Source organism: Hemibagrus wyckioides, linkage group LG20 (genome assembly GCF_019097595.1).
Source record: "Hemibagrus wyckioides isolate EC202008001 linkage group LG20, SWU_Hwy_1.0, whole genome shotgun sequence".
NCBI lineage: Eukaryota > Metazoa > Chordata > Actinopteri > Siluriformes > Bagridae > Hemibagrus > Hemibagrus wyckioides.
Genome location: NC_080729.1, coordinates 14,993,388 through 15,013,570, shown reverse-complemented (window position 1 = coordinate 15,013,570; position 20,183 = coordinate 14,993,388). Strand labels below are relative to the sequence as shown.

At 39.2% G+C, this 20,183-nt stretch overlaps 1 protein-coding gene across 2 annotated transcripts; it reads left to right on the top strand.

The window, feature by feature from the left end:
* The first annotated feature begins 771 nt into the window (after positions 1-771).
* LOC131370567 (interleukin-31 receptor subunit alpha) lies at positions 772-18,403 on the top strand. Of its 2 annotated transcripts, XR_009207433.1 has the most exons (16): positions 772-1,216; positions 1,314-1,431; positions 2,209-2,323; positions 3,174-3,343; positions 3,666-3,817; positions 6,317-6,482; positions 6,584-6,666; positions 9,176-9,398; positions 10,759-10,947; positions 11,038-11,139; positions 13,079-13,222; positions 13,395-13,523; positions 13,625-13,712; positions 14,275-14,356; positions 14,841-15,888; positions 16,207-18,403. XR_009207433.1 is itself a non-coding variant. In XM_058417919.1 (15 exons), the coding sequence occupies exons 2-15, from the start codon at positions 1,317-1,319 to the stop codon at positions 15,834-15,836; spliced, it is 2,754 nt and encodes a 917-aa protein (XP_058273902.1). In that variant the 5' UTR covers positions 772-1,216; positions 1,314-1,316; the 3' UTR covers positions 15,837-18,403. The 2 variants fall into 2 exon arrangements, 1 of the variants encoding a protein (XP_058273902.1); XM_058417919.1 differs by having other exon boundaries at positions 14,841-18,403.
* The last annotated feature ends 1,780 nt before the right edge of the window (positions 18,404-20,183 follow it).

Here is a 20,183-nt window from a genome sequence, read left to right as displayed (position 1 = left end):
TCCAGCAGACCCCTGTGACCCTAGGAGTCCTAGGAATAAGCGGGTATAGACAATGAATGAATGAAAATAAATAAATAAATACTTTATGTAATGTACAATGTAAAAAAGTATTATAAATTAATACTTTAATTTCTAATCTAAATTATTACAATTTTCTGGCAGCAGAGTTGCCAATAAAGATGGATAAAGAAGCAGCATTCTAAATGTGTTACATAAGTGTTATACTAATAATTATAAAACTATATACAAAAGTATATGTTTAGTAACATATTACAGTATATATATAGTAACATGTTTTAACGCAGAAAGAACATCACATCACCACTATTAACATATATTTGTAGTAAATAAACTATATCATTCTATATACATGGTCTCCCAAAGCTCTCCATACATGGGGGATTTTTGCACGCAAGCACCACCTCGTCATAGTATGTTATTGGACATCCACTTCTCCGTTTTTCGCCTTCATAACTTTAAAGCAAATAAGTTGGGCAACGGTGTCGCGTATGGCATGTGCGTGCCACGTTTCCTGTTCAAGCCCATCTCAAGATTGCGACAGCTTCCGGCGATCATGATCATCATAAACCGCATCTCCGATTAAAAAACGTGGACCTGGCAACTCTAATCAGCAGCTGGCAACCTTGATCGACACGCGCGAATCATTTCTGGATCATGACTGACCAATCACGGATCGGTATGCAAATATCTCCCCTCCCCTTCTCTCTCTCTGCACGGAATGTAAACATTATAAATAAGTACATACTGCATAAGCCTTCATACACCCCATAGATACAGCGCTTATAATAAGCTTACGAACAAAAATGATTATTTTTTTCTTTTTGAAACCCATTTCTCTTCTTTAGGTAATGTTTTGATATGCAAATGAGAAAGAAGTGATTAATATACAGATTAGGAGTAGATGACGCACGTTAGGGACTTGAGACCTGTCTGTGAAGAAGTCGTGGAAAACTGCAGAGAAATTAGTCTACTGGACGAGAAACAGCAGCGTGGGCAGATCACCTTGCATCCGAGTACCATGAGGCTTTCAGCTTAACACTTGCCCCCCCTTAACACTTGCCCCCCCCCCCTTCCTGCCCTCTGTGACTGTGACCGGGAAGATTACACTTTTTTGGAGATGTCTGTTTCAGTCTTCGAGTCGTGATTCATGCTTCTGCAAAAGTGACAAGAAAACTTATTGGGCGATTTGCTATGTGTGGGTTTAAGTGTGAAGTCTTTTCTTTTGATCCATCATTCTGTCAAACATTTTCTTTTTTCAATGCTTCAGCTCATCTTTTATTCTCTTTGGGCAGCACATGAAGAAGAGAGAGAAGACAACACACACACCTAGAGGTGGAATGGAGAGAAAGAAGCACACCTGCACTACTCTTTTCTCCTGGATATGCAGGATCTCCATGCTTTTCTTGACAGGTAAGAAATCACAGCTCTCTGTGTTGCTTCATAAAATGTTGCACAATCCTTATGTGCATGCTTAGAGAGCAAAGTGGACTTCTGGGGTGCTTTAGATGATTAGCAGCTCATAATATAGAGAAAGCCGCTGTTGTTGTTGTTTGCTTATTACGTTTAATGGTCCTCGGAAAAACAAACAAGAAAAGCTTTTAGGATACACTCTTTTTTTTTGTGAGAATGTCAAAAGAAAGATAAACAGATCGACTCCTTAATTCCTAAAACCACATGTTGATTAATTACAGATCAATATCCCTTGATAAAAAAAAATAACAAAAAATAAATAATTTGTCGTTTCTGGAATTTTGGATATTAACGTTTTTGGTGGATCAGGACCTCAGAACAGTGTTTCCCTTTCTGAGAAAAACCTCATTAAACATGGAACTATTTTAAAAACTACTTTTCTAACAGGCTCCTTCGAGAAGCTATCGAGCTTAGAAATGAGTAAACATCATCCTTTTATTATTAATATATCCATTATAAACGTGCTGTGTATACAATACATAGATAAACAACACAAATTGTCTAGAAAGTGTCCAAACCTTGGATTTATATAAGAATGTTATCGATATGCTACCGTATATACCGTATATGTTTTACACCAAAATTTCGCAGTTAAAAACTTTTTCACAGTCAAAACGGTATGGCTTAATATGTTAACCTCACAGAATATACTTCTAAGATCCTGATTTGTCATGTATATTGGTGTGTGATTTGTTTTTTTCTCTCTCCTTTATCCAGTCTCTTCTACAGAGCCCCGAATTACAGGCTGTGAACTCCTGGAGCATGCGAACATCACCTGTTATTGGACTGCCCCCAATTCAGAGAACGTCAGATATATGATGCAGGTTACCACGTAAGAACCCATAAGTTCCCCCATATCCATGAAATGATTTCATTTCACAGCTTTCGTAATGTGTGAGAGCTTTACATTTTATACATGATACCAAAATTAGCTTCACGGTGTAGAGTGTTGGACTGGTTTTGGTTTGTGCCAAACTCACGTGAAACTTGTCCAGCTCAATTTTGGCACACATGATATAGAAGAATAGTCGGAAATCTGGTTCTGCAGCATTCTGCAACCAAATGAAAACATGCAATCTGTTCAGGTAGAAGGAGTGTCTTGTCTTTGATACAGTACACCACAATGAACTTGTCTACAGTTCATCGAATTTAATGTGATCTTCGTCAACGTGATGATATATTTTTAAAAGCAGACCAAGATCACATCTTGAGCATAATTTGAGAATTGCGTCTTATTCGTCAAATAATTGAATTAAACACAAAGTAAGTTAGCAATAAAACACTGTTACAGTGTCATGCTAGGTGAAACGTAGTGGAGTTGTTCCCATGCCAAAAAGCTGACTATTTTCCATGCATGTGCTGCAGTGTTTTATTCCTCTTACACCCTTTTTATTACACCATTCTATTCACTAAAAATAAACTCTCATGCTTTTTTTATTCATTGATAAATAGATTTTGGGGTGTCTAAGAAACAAGTCACTAGCGTTATAACAGCAAACAGTCATTGCCTCACTACTTTCTTTTTTTTTGGAAGCTAATTGAAAAATATAGCTAGTCATATAGCTAGTCAGATTACCACTATCATTTTCTGGAGAAATTGTAAAAATGAGTGAGTGTATATATTTATAGCGTGATCTTATTATGTAGCTCTGTTTTTTTTTTTATTATTATTATTATTTCAGGTCCAATTGTATGAATAAAAAAATCTCCACCGACTCCTGTAATACCACAGCCACCCAGTGCTCTGTGAAAATTGGATCGGTGTCTCATTGCTTCTGTGTGGATGTGCTGATGTTCATTTCCTCCACATCCACCAGTTTACCAACCGACTGCTTCAACGGGATTAACCAAGGTATTAAGCCGTCGTAACTTTCTTTTTAGCTTTGATTTTATGCTTTTTTGTCTGTCTTTTGTTTGTCCTGTTACGTTTCACCCACCATGTCTGACACATCATTCATGCTAGCTTCACACCCAGCATTACACCCACCTGTGTGCAGACTAATCTTATCTCGGATTAATCTTTAGGTTTTAAGTGACTTTCAGAGTGTCATTTTTCACCCCATGATGCAGTCATTTGCAGATTTTCCACAGTATGTACTGTTAGGCTAAGAGAGGTGATTAATAGTGTATTTACCAAAAGATGATTTGTCTCTTATCACTTTAATTTTGTGCAGTTAAGCTGTATGCACCGCAAATCACAGCGCTCGCTGCTCTACCAGAAAATGCCACTTGTCTAAAGCTGGAGTGGAAAGAGCCCCGATCTGAATATGTCCAATCTGAGACGAGCCTTCGTGTTTTGCAGATAGAGTACCGCACTCCTCAGCAGGTAAGAACACACAGTAGGCATTTGTTCAGTAGGAAAAATGAAGATCAGTTTGAAAATAAAATGTCAGTAGTGATGTGTATTCAGAGTTTAGGTGAATTTCTGGGGAATTCCTGTTCACCTGCAAACACCTTTCACACCTTTTGTTGTTTTGAATGAAACAATCTCCATGGGGTTTTTTTTTTAAATAGCACCTTGACAATGGCTTCAAAAAAGGTAAATATGCTTGAACACATAATGCTTACTGATAAATGGTTTAACCAAAAGAAGATGAAACTGCTGTACCAGAGCCTAGACCTGAATCCAACCAAAATTTGGCTGTGCACAGGAGATGCCTTCAACATTTGATGGATCGACAATGTTTATGCAAGAAAGAATTGAAAAACTGATAGACACACTGCTAGACTCTTATCCAAAAAGTCTGAGTGGTGTAATAAAATCAAACGGTGTGACATGATAATGCCAGACATGGGTGCTGAACTATGTTACCCATCAGCCCGAGCACATCACCTGTTTTCTGTCACTTGCATCTGTGTCTCATTTCACCCTGATTAGCGCAGATACACTATGTGCATTGTTGTGTCTGTGGCTTCCACACTCTTGAATGTTTTTGCCTAGTTGTAGTTCTGGTTCCTGTGTTAGTTCTCTGGCTGCCCTTTACTTCTGTAATTGCGCCCATTGCCTCTACAAGTTACATGACGGAAAGCTTGACCTACCATGGATGAATTAGGTTTCATTTTCGGTGCTTGTCAAGTCAAGTCAAGAAGCTTTTTTGTCATTTCAACCACATAAAGCTGACACAGGAAATAGTAAAATGAAACAACGTTTTCTCCAGGACCCTGGTGCTACAAAGACAACATATAACTACAGAACAGAAACAACAACACAGAGCTAGGGACAGAAAGTTTGTCTTAGCTACATAAAGTTTAACGTGTGCAACCAGGTGCAAACAGTGCAGAAACAGAAAATACAAAAAAAACAACACAAGACAGTACAGGACACATAGCACAAAAAACATGTGCAACATGTATATAGTATGAAGTGTGCACAAATGGCAGTAGCAGCAGTTGTGGGCTCAGATTGACCAAATACATACAAGTTAGAGGAGTCCTACCATGACTGGAGCTGTATCCTACACTCCCTGCACCATTTCAGATGTGGCTTTGCCTCGTTTGTGTACCGAGGTCATCCTCCTGCCCGATAGAGAACACCATTACAGCTCAACAATGCCATTGCTTTGTCTTCCTGCTCTGCTCTGGCTCCAAAGTAGACATCGCTCCACTTTCCTACTTCACCAAGGACATAGCCTCTGTGCTCAGCTGAGGAGGTCACTTCATGTCCTTGCCCAACTCAGGACGGTGACCCCCTGTCAGCTATGTAAAAGATACACTAAGGATATCAGGTCTGAGAGACTTGTCCGCCTAAGGGCCATTATCAGTGTAAAAACTTTTGTGCCTGACGATCCAGGCTTTTTCATGATAGTTGTTCAGTTTGTAATCAGCTTGTAAACTCTCTCTTTTAAATTCTACTTTATGAATATGGAAATGTCTGATTTTAGTATTAGCTCTTAACTGTTTGTACTTAAGTCTGAATAGAGCTCTTTGCTTTTATTTAAGCTAGCAATGAACCACCTTTAAAGAACACCGTCTTCAGCAATCTCAGCAACTGTGTGGTGTAACTGATGTGCTGAAATGCCACTTGCTTTGCATCACATCTGTTATGTAACGTAATGCTTCTGGTTCTTGCGGTGGGGTAGAAATGCAAAACCCAAACTTTATGTGATATGTGCAGGTCTCCTTCAGAAAAGTTACAGACAAATACAAAAGTTACATTAAGTCCAGGCTTCTAGAGTAGGGTTGTAAACTTGAAGCTTGATCATCTCATCGCTTATCTTAGATTGTTGGTCTTATTGGATATAGCCACTTAAGTGGAGATGCTTTTGGTGGTTTGTGGTTGGATAGCATACAGTGACAGTGAAACTTACTGCCTTAAACACAGCTTCTAAGGTTCTGGGTTAGTCATCAGAAGGGTGGGGGTTCAAGCACTAGCTCTGCCACGCTGCGCTGAACAAGACCCTTTCCAATAAAGCTCTCTGCCCCGGGGGCAATGTGTCCCTTTACTCTGACTCCTAACAAGCTGGGATATGCAAAGTAAACAATTATAAACAAGTATAAGTGGCAAACAAAGGCTTCTTCTAAAAAAAAAGGCTGCTGTTCAATTCTCATCTGAGTCACACTATCGAATAATATTTCTTATGCAAGCTGTAGATAATTTGCTTATCTAACTTAGAGAAAAGTTAAAGCGTCTCTGTGCACCTGTTCAACCCATAAGTCAAGAACCAATAAGACGAGCGCTTAATTAATCTAGCTGATTATATTTGTGTAGGTAAACCTCCCTAACTGCTGTCTCTTCATCTAATTAATGCCTCCCACTTACATACAGAAAAAGAAAACATCAACGCATGTGCTTACAAGAGTCCTAAACTTTGCTGTTTATTTTTAGGCCCACTTCCCCAAAGTGACTGCTTTTCTTCATGACTGGCAGATGGACATGTGTGGCTTATATCCAGGAACCAAGCACTTGGTCAGGGTTCGTGCTCAGGACTTGAGAGCGAAGCATCACTGGAGTTCCTGGAGTGAATATGCGGAAGCCACCACAGCAGAGGCAGGTGAGGAACAGATAGAGGGGTATTAAAGAGATCAAACCAGGTGTGTGGTGTAGGTTTAAAGAGAGATAATGATAAGCGGTGTGTTTATTTGGATCTCTCAGCACCAGGAGCCGCCCCCGCGCTTTGGAGACACATCCAGCCGGTAGACAGGAGCGGAAAGAGACGTATCACCTTGCTGTGGAAGGTAATCTTATATTATAATCACTACCCAGCTTTAATATCGGCAAATATATCTAGCATTTCTAATTATACCTCATTCTCATTTATATTTGGTCAGAATGAACATTGAGTATTTCAGAAACTGCTGATATTCACACACAACAGTCTCTAGAGTTTACACAGAATGGTGCGAAAACTAGGCTTCATCTGTCCAGTTTGTTGAGTCTGTGTACCTGCCTCAGATCCTGATAAAAGTGGATCCTCTCCTGTTGTAGCTCATCCACCTCAGTGTTCGACGTGTTGCGTGTTCTGAGATGCTTTTCTGCTTACCACAGTTGTAAAGAGTGTTAAGACATTCTGTAGACTTCCAGTCAGATCTGTCTCATCGATACGGAGTTTCAGCCTGCAGACCCTCACGGGATGCTTTTTTATTTTTCACACACGTTATTGGCTGATTAAATAGATAGATTAGATACCCAATACATTGGGTAGTGAGTGCATATTCACTTGCTACGATCTTCTACTGCAGTGAAACTGAACTAAATGTGATAAAATAGCACAGTTTTGGATAGAAATGTAATCACATAATCATGTAATCGCGTGTGAGCAGACAAGGCATCGAAAAAGCATGGCAAGCTTCTTTTTCTTTTTTTTTTTTCAAGTGTTATTTTAGACTTCCTGAGTGTGTTGATAGTTTGTGGAAACTTTGTAAACCACTTCCGTCACTCAAAACCGCTTTGGCATGTTATAGCTTGATGAGGCAATGAATGAGGGACAGAATCGAAGCAAGTGTGTGCTGTGAAATCATAACGAGTTATGAAATTAAATGAAGCACTTGGATGTAAACCATACACCATCACTGACAATCCATGCCAAACTCTGGCACTTGGAGAGAACCAAAGAGTTGAGAATCTTTTCTTTGCTATTTAATGGAACTATCCCCTCTTGTTACCCAATATTATGAGCGCTGTAAATAAGATAGCTGATTATTTCATATAGGCGTAATTACCTGTGCAGTTGCCTCATCTCTTTAGAGCCTCCCATGAATAATAACACCTCTCTCCTCATGTTTTAATGAGGCCGGGTGCAGAGCTGTATTTCATTAATCTGAGTTGATAATTGGCATTATTATTATTATTATTATTATTATTATTATTATTATTATTATTATTATTATTATTATTATTGCTCAGTCAGTTTCAGAAGGAAACATGAATATGAGGTGAGACATCAGGAAACAGGCCCCATGATGCATAGCGGTGGGTGCAGAAAACGAAGAGCTGTGTGTTTTTTCCTCCTTTTTACTGCATCAGTGGCATTTCTGTCGAAAAAACGTTCTGATCTCTGAATGTTTCTTGGTTTTAGTGCCATGGCCTGGTCATATGAAGCTTCAGTAAAGTGTAACGAACTGAACAAAGATGAACTGGGACTTGTTTTTGAATAAGATTTGACTAATTTTCAGTATCAGTAAGGATTGTGGGTAGGATATCTTATGATTTTATTTTTACTCATACTTTTTCGCTATCACTGTGTTCCTTTTTTTGACAATCTTGCGGTATCAGCAGGGATTGTGAGCAGATTTGTTAAACATATCATGTGTATGGATGTTTACTTCTAGCCTTTCTTTCCAAGTGCCTTTATTTCTTTTTTTTTTATTCATTTCTCCTCCACTGTGGTTTGTTTCATAATACAGTGACCACATCCCTTCCTCTTTTATTGTTTCCTTTCCTGTTTTTATGCATATATATATGTATTCAGTGTGTTTTAGAAAGAAAAAAAAAAACCCAAAAAAACAACTGTACTAAATTAATACATACTGCGTGTTTTTGACATAAAGAATAAATTAGTGTGTAAAGTTTAACACACAGAACACACTGCTGTTAGACAAAAACAATTTAGGACATGTAACAACGTGGCCCAATGTATGCTGTGCTGATGATACCGCTGCTGTCTGCCAAAAATGTATTAATTAAGAAAATTTGAGTGATTTTTAACTGTTTTATAGTAAGAAGATCGTTCCTTTTATTACTTTATAGCAGCTCTGAACACCAGCATTTCTATTTCTCTCTCTCTCTCTCTCTCTCTAAAATAAATAAAACATCAGCTTGTCCTGTATCGGGAAACTTAAAAGAATAATGAGTGCATCAATATACCATTATACCATTTTTTTGCCATTTTTCTTATTTATACTACAGCTAGAATTAGTGACAGTAGTGCAATATTGTATGTATGCAGTGTGTGTGTGTGTGTGTGTGTGTGTGTGTGTATGTGTGTTTTCCTAACGCATGAAAACTGAACTGGTCTGATGATTTTTCAACAAATATACATATACCATACAGTCTTCTGCTCATTTCTGAATTGGGTTTGAAGGTCTGTTTTTATTTTTCGGGCAGTGTAGCCGAAACTGCCCGCGAAATTACACGTTTTGGTTTCAGCAAACCATTTGGCTTGGCAGTGTTTACAGAAATGAGAGCTGTGCAGCAAATCAGAGTGGTTTTCATTAAAGTTTACCACTAGCTTCTCTTCTGCCTCAGCCCCTCCAGTGGCCACACACTAATGGCGTAATCCTGCGCTATACCGCATCGTGCTGGAATGAACTGGACTCGTCCTCCTGGGATTGCGGTCATCTGGATTTTTCCAACACTTCTTGCATCCTTTCGGTCACTGCTCGTGCCTGTAACTGTAATCTGACTGCTTCTAACTCGGCCGGGACGTCACCATCAGCGCACATACACATACCTGGAGACAAGGACGCAGGTCAGTCATGGCCATGCTCTTTTTATATTTAAAAAGGATCTCAGAGAGTTTTAACATAATGTTCTGCTATATAATAATGGATAAAGAAATCAGCTCCCTGTTGGTGGAAATTGGTAATTGGAATATTTATTTTGTCTTAAAACTTAAATCTTAAATTGTATGCTTCTGTCAGGTGACTTTTACTGAACTTTCTTTTGTGTCATTTATGTAAAAAACAAACAAACAAGCAAAATAACACCAGTCATCACGCTGCATAGGCATTACTCTGCTAATGTGGCTCAGGCACGTGCAGATGAGCTAAAATTAGTGTGAACAAGCGCAGGAGATGTGAGGAAAGGTAAATTTAATGTAAATTGGCTGGAGGAGAGCAAATACTTGCAAATAGCCAGCAGAATATCTGCAAATGAAGCTCACTGTGTACTGTGCCATTAAACATTTAAAGTCTGTATCAGTGGCTGTCAGTGCAGTTGAATTTCGGAAGCAGGACAAAAGGCACAGGATACTCGCTAAAGCTAACTTTTGCTCACCAGTTTGAAAAGACAGGCAGTTAGTAAAACAGTGAAGTGTACCGTGCTCTTACTAAATATCAGCACTCTTGGAATGGCACTTATCTAAACTGATGTATAATGAAATATGGTGTTTTTTTGTTTGTTTGTTTTTTTTTTACAAATGTTATAGTGTTTCTGCTTGCTTTGCTAAGCTTAGCAATTCTTCCCAAATATCAAGCACCGTGCCCACCTTTTATTACGTGAAGGATTTGTTTGTGTTGGCATGTTTAAATAAAGCAAAAGTATTCAAAGTCAATCGAATCAATTGAATCGAATATATCACGTAAAGTTTGGATGAATAGACGTAAATGACAATAAGCTTGGATGAGCAGAATCATTTCTCAACAACAACAATAAAGTATTATTATTATTATTATTATTATTATTACTCTTAACCTTCAGTATTTTTCAAGTACAATGTTGTAGATCTTAAGACTTTTAAAATTTAAGAGTAATAATAATAATAATAATAATAATACTTTTTTTATTGTTGTTGTTGAGAAATGATTCTGCTCATCCAAGCTTATTGTCATTTACGTCTATTCATCCGAGCTTTATATGGAAATTCCGACGTATTCGATTCAAAGTTTAAACAACTTTTTCTTCATTTAAACATGCCAACACAAACACATCCTTCACGTAATAAAAGGTGGGCACGGTGCTTGATATTTGGGAAGAATTGCTTAGCTTACCAACACGAACACCTGCGTGACTCATGACACTTGTGGCACAGACTTGGCATGAATCATCGAACCACTGAATGAGTTACCTAGCCAAGTTTTTAAGAAGCATGATAAATATCTTCAAAATAGAGCTCCGACCCCCTGAAAGCATCAGTGTCAATGCTCTGGATGACTTCCAGCTGAAGGTGGAATGGAAAGCGATGGTGAACCAATCAGAGTCCAGCTATGTGGTTGAGTGGTTTCCAGTACCAAACAGCACAGTGGTTGGTTTGCAGTGGAAAATCCTGAGCGGCTTTGAAACAAGCTTTATTATTACAGGTGTGTAATTCACTGCAGTATACATTTGGTTCTGAATTGTCTTCATATGGAGCTGAAAAACCGTGTCTGATTTGCATATGTGTGTTTTAGAAGGAGTGCAACCTGAGATCCCGTATAATGTCTCTGTTCGGGTTCTTCATAATAACACAGCCGGCGCTGCAAGATTTGCTATTGCCTTCACCAGACAAGGAGGTTTGTATAGCCATGCATGATGCTTGCACAACACAGGATTGAGATTAAGAAAGAGAACATTATGTCTTTGAGAGTAAAAGCTGAAAAGAAAGTGTGAGCTATCTGTCATTTGCAACTCATCCTGCTTCATCTGACAGTCTATACAGCATCACTGATATTCAGCAAGCGTTAAAAATGCATGTTCTTATAATTAGTATATAATCTGATTGTTTGGCTTTAAATATGTTGCTACATTGAAGTGTTTCATCATGTCTATGACTCCACAGGCCTAGTGCTAGTGTGGTAATGATCATGAACAAGAGAGAAGTAATACGAATACTTCCCTATTAATACTAGAGACTTAGTCCTAAAAATACACTAAACTGAATAAGGATTTAAAACAAAACATTTAAGATGATAATAAAGGGTTTTCCAAACCAGTGCTTGTATTTGGTGAGGATTGAACTCTGTGTTTTGCAAGGCAGATCTTGTTTGGTGTTCCCCATATGCAGTTGTTAGTAGATAGCAAATGATGCCCGAGGAAGGACAACCAGTGACCCAGCAACATGGTCATGTGGACCCAAGACTGATGTATATAGGGAGGAAAGGCTAGAGTTTCTGGTCTGATCCCACAGAAGAGATACAGTAACACAAAATGCTGAAAAGGTTAATGCTGGCTGTGATAGAGCACACAGTGTATAACAGGCTCAGAGCTGTTTTGGCAGCTATAATACAATATAATATCAGGCAGGTGGTTTTAATGTTATGGCTGATTGTTGTAGGCGTCCACTAGGGGGCGGAAATGAAAGTAAATAAATGTCACAGTGCAGAATGAATGGCAAAGATGTAAAGCAGAGAAAAAACTCTAACCAGGTAACATCAGCCATCGTGGTGGTTCAGTCGAATTTTGTCCATTGTTCCATCACTGAACCACCAACAAGCAGGAATTTTAACCACCATAAAATACTTCTTGGACCAAAATGTCAACGTTAGCCACAGTGTTCAAAATAGATACTGAGTCAGATTTTGTGTCAGATAACTGGGTACTGAATCACACATTATATTTCTGGCATTTGGCAGATGCGCTTATCCAGAGTGACTTAAGTCATTTTATACAGCTTAGGGGTTAGGGGCCTTGCTTAGTGGTCCTGGAATTTTCACAACCTTTCGATCAGTAGATCCCCATAACTATATATTATAGGTGAATAAACCATCTTTTAACGCAGCACAAATGGATCAGGGGAAGAAGTAGCTTAGTGTTTAAGGTGTTGAACTAGTGCTCAGAAGGTTGTGAGTTTCAATCCCAGGTCCACCAAAGTTGCTACTGCTGGGCGTCTGAGCAAGGTCCTTAACCCACAATTGTATAAATGAAATAAATTTAAGTCGCTCAGGGATAAGGGCGTCTGCCAAATACCGCAAATGAAATCGATTTACATTTAAACAAGCATTAAAATTTCATGTAAAACATTTCCTTTGCATAGGTGACATATCATCAGGCGACTATTCATTTTCTGTGTACTTCTGTGACACAGAGCTGCTATTTCAGTGATATTGTAATTGAAATTTTCCTCATTCTATGCAAACTATATCATTTTGCAGTAAAGTGACGAATACAAATGATTGTCTTTAAGCTTAAGAAGCGTGGTCCAATGTTTGTTTGTTTATTTAGTTCATTACTCAGAACTTAACATAGAGAATAATCTGTCTTTTATTATTATTATTATTATTATTATTATTATTATTATTATTATGCATGTTTCAGACGTGGATCGTTTAGTGTCTAATTCGCTGCAAAATTTCAAAATTAATAATTTCCAAAAATAAAAAAATATCAGCACTTATATTTTTCCACACAGTTTTCCTGTCACCTCCCAGATGTTAATATTGTTGTGTGTGTGTGTGTGTGTTTGTGTGTGTGTGTGTGTGTGTGTGTGTGTGTGTGTGTGTGTGTGTGTGTCAGCGCCCTCTGCTGGCCCAAAGCTGGAAGTGCTACAGACATCAAGCAGTGATGTGAATCTGAAGTGGAAGCCTGTTCCTCTGGAGAAACTGCGTGGCTTCATCCAAAACTACACTGTCATGTATAAATACAATGGCAAAGTGAAATGTAAGTATTTTCCTTTGTCAATTGTACATCCTTTGTACACGAAAATTTCAGTTTTTAGTGGATTTGAGCAGAAAAACGTTCAGACCGTAAACCCTAATATTGATTCAGTCTAAATGAATATGTATATGAGTGTAAAAGTGCGTGACGTTAGTCCTCTATTATTGTTTTGCAGCCCGAGTGCTAAGTGCTGATGCTGAGCACTTTTCTCTAAATGGTCTGTCTCCTGGACAGTATGCTGTGTGTGTGAAGGCTCAAACACTGGCAGGGGGCGCTGAGAGCCCATGGGTCACTGTGACTGTAGGCAAGTTGTTTTCAGTCAAAAAAATACAATATCTCTCACCTGTCCCTCATCATTGCACGGCTCCATTGTGAAATGATGTGTGTGTGTGTGTGTTTGTACAGGTAGTGTTCACATACCAGTGATGGCCATAGTGTTGTGCACTACAGGAAGTTTGCTGATTGTGATCATTATGCTCAGCCAGGCTGAAAGGTAAATCAGTAACTTTGAAATGTAAATGTAGATTCCATTAAACACTTTTTTAACATTTTATGAAGCTTATCATTTTTGCTGATTATATTAGCAAAAGTTTTGGAACATGCACATGAATGTTGTATGGAGTTGAGGTCAGGACCCTGTGCAGGCCAGTCAAGTTCCTCCACACCAAACTCACTCATCCATGACTTTATGGACCTTGCTTTGTGCACTGGTGTGCAGTCATGTTGGAACAGGAAGGGGTCATCCCCAAACTGTTCCCACAAAGTTGGGAGCATGAAATTGTTTAAAATGTATGCTGAAGCATTAAGAATTCATTTCACTCAAAACAAAGGGGCAAATCCCAAACCCTGAAAAACAACACCCGAATTCAAGTCCCAAAACTTTTGGCAATGTAGTGTATATTCAGGTTGACAGATTTTTTTTTAACCTAGAACCTAGAAATTGCTTTAGTTTCCTATTTAAATCTCAAACCAGTAGGAGAAATACATATATAAACAGGATTAAATGGAAATAGGCTTCATTTTATTGAGAATGCACTGTGTTGTTTTTCTATCAGGATTCAGCAGCGTCTCTGTCCAGACGTCCCTGACCCATCTAAGAGCAGCCTGTCCACCTGGCCTCCTGTCTCTCCACATCAGGTAACAGCAGATACTAAATACTAAATTTAGACTATAATACCAAAAAAAGAGACTATAATACCATGGTGATACGTAGAAATTAACAAAAATGAGATACAGTTTTTCTAGTATAATCGCTTGCTGCTTACCCCTTAAGGGTGGCTTAGTGGTAAGTAGGTTTGCCTTGCATCTCTGGGGTTGGGGGTTTCATTTTGTCCTGTGTGGATTTTGCATGTTCACCTTGTGCCCAGTCTAAAGACATGCGTTGTAGGCAGATTTTCATCTCTATAGTGTGTGTGGGAATGTTCTGTAGTGTATGATCAGTTCGCACCCTGTCCAAGGTGTCCTGAGTCTCCCTGGGATCCCTGAGACCCTTTGTCGGATAAGCGCTACAGAAAGTAGATTGATAGACATGAATATAAATTGCCAATGATCCTGATAAATGAAGAATTAACACCAATTTTCTCTCTCTCTCTATCTCTCTCTTTCTCTTTCTATCCTGTAGCATAAGCTACCAATTGTGGACTCTCCCACTCTCATTGAGCCTGTCTACATGGGAGGAGTACTAACAGGCCATCACGGTTCCCACCATCTTCTGGACAGTGAGCTCCAGTCGGCTTTCAGCCAGCAAACAAGTAAAAGACAAGTCTGTAAACAAGTTTTACGAGTGACTGAGCAAACCATCGGCGAACCAAATGCTCAAGAGCTCAATGAAGAGCTGACCACTGACCTCAGCTATCAGAACGCCTTCATGGAAACACCACAGTGCTGTCACTTTGTATCTTCCAGTTGTCCAGAAGTTCCTGACCTGGGAAAATCTCCAGGGGATTCCATTTTCTGTGAAAGCAACGTTATGCCAGGATTAGATTCCAGTTACGAAAGATTAGAGTCCGGTTTTGCGACCCGTGTATCTTGTGACTGTCCACCACTTTCCAAGTCCTGTCACAGAGTGGACACGCTGGAGCCGGACGATCTTATCTACAGAAGGAGCACTGTGTCCAGATTAAAGACCTATTGCTACACGCATGTATCTACCAGTTATCTCCCAGTCGCTGATTCGTATATCGACTTTAGAACGGCGGTGGAGAATTCGACGAATCTCATCCATAAAAGTAATCATTTTCAATCAAGACTGGACTCCAGTTGCTGCAGCCATGTTTCTGCGAGTTATCTTCCCATCCCTGAGCCTTCTCCAGCTTACGCTGATTATGTGACGGTGAACTCAGCGGCCGACTTCCTCCGTCAGAGTAGCTGCATGCCAAAAAAGGGGGTTCGTGGTTACATTCACATCTCTACGAGTTATCTACCCGTTCCATTGACTTCCCATTCCGAAGCGGATTTCATGAACAGACTCCGTGAAAAGAATTCTGTCTCCGGATTGAAGTCGTGCATCTACAACAATCTACAGATTAGCTATCAAAAATCTTGTCCCGATTTTGAAGTAGAGGAAGTGTACAAGCCGCTGGGTCCCGAAGAATGTCCGCTTCATTTACAGTTTTAGGTACAGAAGCAGCACTAATGACGTCGCAGGGGTGAACGTGACACACTTCCAGGTGTGTGTTTTAGTTGATACACCAATAATGCATGCTATTCTTAACTATCAGGGACTGGTGTGTATTGAACAAGGTGTAGCAGGAGACATCAAGAGGCCATTCGTCACAATGCTGAGTGGCAAAACACATCATGTATCATCATGCTACAGCTAAAAATCTCACCTCATTTTGTGTGTGTGTTTTTAAACGCCTGTTGAAGTCAAGAGCCCAGGCCTTGTGTGTGTGTGTGTGTGTGTATTATTTCAGTGTTTATGCTTCATATAGGTGCTGAAATGAATGTTGATTTTTTTATTTATTTATTTTTTTTACTAAATCCAGATTTACATTAAGATGACGGATGTCAGAAGGAAGAACAGATCTTATTCTTTATGGATTATATGAAGACTAATTGAAATATATGTGTGCTTCTTGCAATTACGCACAAACAAGGACTGAAACGAAACCAGGACTTTTTCTACCTCAGTGATCTCTTTTTTTTTTTAAATATCAAATAGATGTTCAGAAACAAGTGTACATGATGTGTTCAGTTTACTCGTTTTCACTGCTAGAACATGGGAAAGGTTACGTTTTGGCTGAAAATATTGTAAACGCACATTTTCGCACACTTTTCTTTAAAAAAAAAATGGCATTTTTTTAAATTATTGAATGAATTACGTACTTTTTTTATTTATTAATAAGTTGGTTTATGTTATTAGCAGCTGTTCCCTCGCCAGGATCTCTCTCTCTCTCTCTTTCTCTCTCTTTTTCTTTCACATTTCTCTCTCTCTCACTCACTTTGTCTCTCTTTCTCTCTCTCTCTCTCTCCCTTTCTCTCTCTTTTTCTTTCACATTTCTCTCTCTCTCACTCACTTTGTCTCTCTTTCTCTCTCTCTCTCTCCCTCTCTCTCTCTTTTTCTCTCTTTCTCTCTCTCTCTCTCTCACTTTCTCTCCCTCCCTCTCTCTCTCTCTGTCTCTCTTTGTCTCTGTATCCCTCTTCTTCCCTCTTTATCTCTCTCTCTCTCTCACTTTCTCTCCCTCCCTCTCTCTCTCTCTCTGTCTCTCTTTGTCTCTGTATCCCTCTTCTTCCCTCTTTATCTCTCTCTCTCTCTCACTCACTCTCTCTCCTCTCTCTCTCTCTCTCTCTCTCTCACTCACTTTCTCTCCCTCCCTCTCTCTTTCTCTCTCTCTCCCCTCTCTCTCCCTCTCTCTCTCTCACTCACTCACTTTCTCTCTCTCTCACTCACTCACTTTGTCTCCCTCCCTCTCTCTTTCTCTCTCTCTCTCTCTCTCTCTCTCTCTCCCCTCTCTCTCTCTCACTCACTCACTTTCTCTCTCTCCCCCCTCTCTCTCCCTCTCCTCCCCTCTTTATCTCTCTCTCTCTCTCTCTCTCTCTCTTTCTTTATTCAGCTTGCTGTATGCCTTTCCTTGTGGCAAAAAAAACTGCAAGTCTGCTTTCATGATCATTAAACAGGGTTTTGCTTTTCACTGTTAACCTTTTATGTGAATATGAGTGACTGCTTTGCAAATCCTGGTGAATTTTCTGTTAATATATATATATATATATAAGAATATTGTATTAAAACAAGGGCATTAATAGAAACGTGGCTCTACTGTCCGAGCTGCTGTTATAGAAAACGAACAACCAATCAGAATGGAGAGTTGATATGGTGATTTATGATTTATGGTGGTTGTTATGGTTGATTTTATGGTGAATGGTGGTTTAATATATGTATGATTGCCAACTTTTTTTGATTGGTTGTCTGCACTGCCAGTCAAACAGCCTCCTGGAGCTTGTGATGCTAGTCCAAGGTGTGTGTGTGTGTGTGTATGTATGTGTGAATACGAATTTGTGTCCATATTGTACCCTTTCTGTTGTGCTATCGTGTGATGTGTGTTACATATATCTTTATTTTTGCATCATGATAAAAGTATGATCTCTGGAGCTGGTCTGAATTTTTCGAGGTAAAGAATATGACTGCTCTCTGGTAGCAGAGTTATCTTGAAGCACTGAACTTGTTCATGCTTGTTGCTACATTCCTATTTGCGCATTTTGTTTTTTCGGGTCTCAAAGAAATGTAAAAAATAAAATAAAATAAAATTTAAGGCTTCTCTGTACTGACTGACCGAGCGTGTCATGATGATCACTGTGACCTCATCCCGTGAGGACAAGACCGATGGCTGAACAATGAACTTCCTTTTCGTGTCTATGACTTTTGAGAAAAAACACACACAGCATAAAACCCACTTGAGGTAACTGCCCTATGGAATGCACATAAAATACTGAAATCTGTCATCTGTTGCATAATCACTACCGTTTCTATACAGGAACAAGAATTGTACAAGAATTACATGGATCTTCATTTAAGTCATTGAAGTTTTGTTTTTTAAAATATCAGGTTAATTTACAAATGCTGTATATGTGTGAATGTGTAATCTTTCCCTACAGTATGACTTTGTATGATTGTGTGTTGTGTAGTACTAGATTTTATATAGAAAAAATTTATTTATTTATTTAAAAATACAAACAGAACAGTTCAGTGAAGATAGATTTATGTGAAAGATGGACTTTCTGTATTTCTGTGACTTTCTGTAAAATTAATATGATTTATTGTCACTGTATTTCTATTCAGAGTAATAAAACAGATAAGAGATACGTTTCCATAAAAACATTTCATTTAGTTATGATCTTGCTATGAATGTTCACCCTATGGAATCAGGTGTATAGGCTTTAGGTATCATTTGTGTTCACTGAAGATCTGTTCCAGGCTGTTTGGTTTGTTCCTCACTCTCTCACTCACTCTCTCACTCTCACTCACTCTCTCACTCTCACTCACTCTCTCACTCTCACTCACTCACTCTCTCACTCTCACTCACTCACTCTCTCACTCTCACTCACTCACTCTCTCACTCTCACTCACTCTCTCAATTACTCATTCACTCTCTCACTCACTCATTCATTTACTCACTTTCTCACTCACTCACTCTCTCACTCACTCACTCATTCATTTACTCACTTTCTCACTCACTCACTCTCTCACTCTCACTCACTCACTCACTCTCTCACTCACTCTCACTCACTCTCACTCACTCTCTCACTCACTCTCTCACTCTCACTCACTCTCTCAATTACTCATTCACTCTCTCACTCACTCATTCATTTACTCACTTTCTCACTCACTCACTCTCTCACTCACTCACTCACTCATTCATTTACTCACTTTCTCACTCACTCACTCTCTCACTCATTCATTTACTCACTTTCTCACTCACTCTCTCACTCACTCACTCACTCTCTCACTCACTCATTCACTTACTCACTTTCTCACTCACTCACTCTCTCACTCATTCATTTACTCACTTTCTCACTCACTCACTCACTCACTCTCTCACTCACTCATTCACTTACTCACTTACTCACTTTCTCACTCTCTCACTCACTCACTCACTCTCTCACTCACTCATTCACTTACTCACTTACTCACTTTCTCACTCACTCACTCACTCTCTCACTCATTTATTTACTCACTTTCTCACTCACTCATTCATTTACTCACTTTCTCACTCTCTCACTCACTCACTCTCTCACTCACTCTCACTCACTCATTCATTTACTCACTTTCTCACTCACTCATTCATTTACTCACTTTCTCACTCACTCATTCATTTACTCACTTTCTCACTCACTCATTCATTTACTCACTCATTCATTTACTCACTCACTCACTCATTCATTTACTCACTTTCTCACTCACTCATTCATTTACTCACTTTCTCACTCACTCATTCATTTACTCACTCATTCATTTACTCACTTTCTCACTCACTCTCTCACTCACTCACTCTCTCAATCACTCACTCACTCACTCACTCTCTCACTCACTCACTCATTCATTTGCTCACTTTCTCACTCACTCACTCTCTCACTCACTTACTCACTCACTCACTCACTCTCTCTCTCTCTCTCTCACTCACTCACTCATTCATTTACTCACTTTCTCACTCACTCACTCATTCATTTACTCACTTTCTCACTCACTCACTCACTCATTCATTTACTCACTTTCTCACTCACTCACTCACTCATTCATTTACTCACTTTCTCACTCACTCATTCACTCACTTATTCTCTCACTCATGCTCTCACTCACTTACTCACTCACTCACTCACTCACTCACTCACTCTCTCTCTCTCTCTCTCTCACTCACTCACTCATTCATTTACTCACTTTCTCACTCACTCACTCACTCACTCATTCATTTACTCACTTTCTCACTCACTCACTCACTCTATCACTCATTCATTTACTCACTTTCTC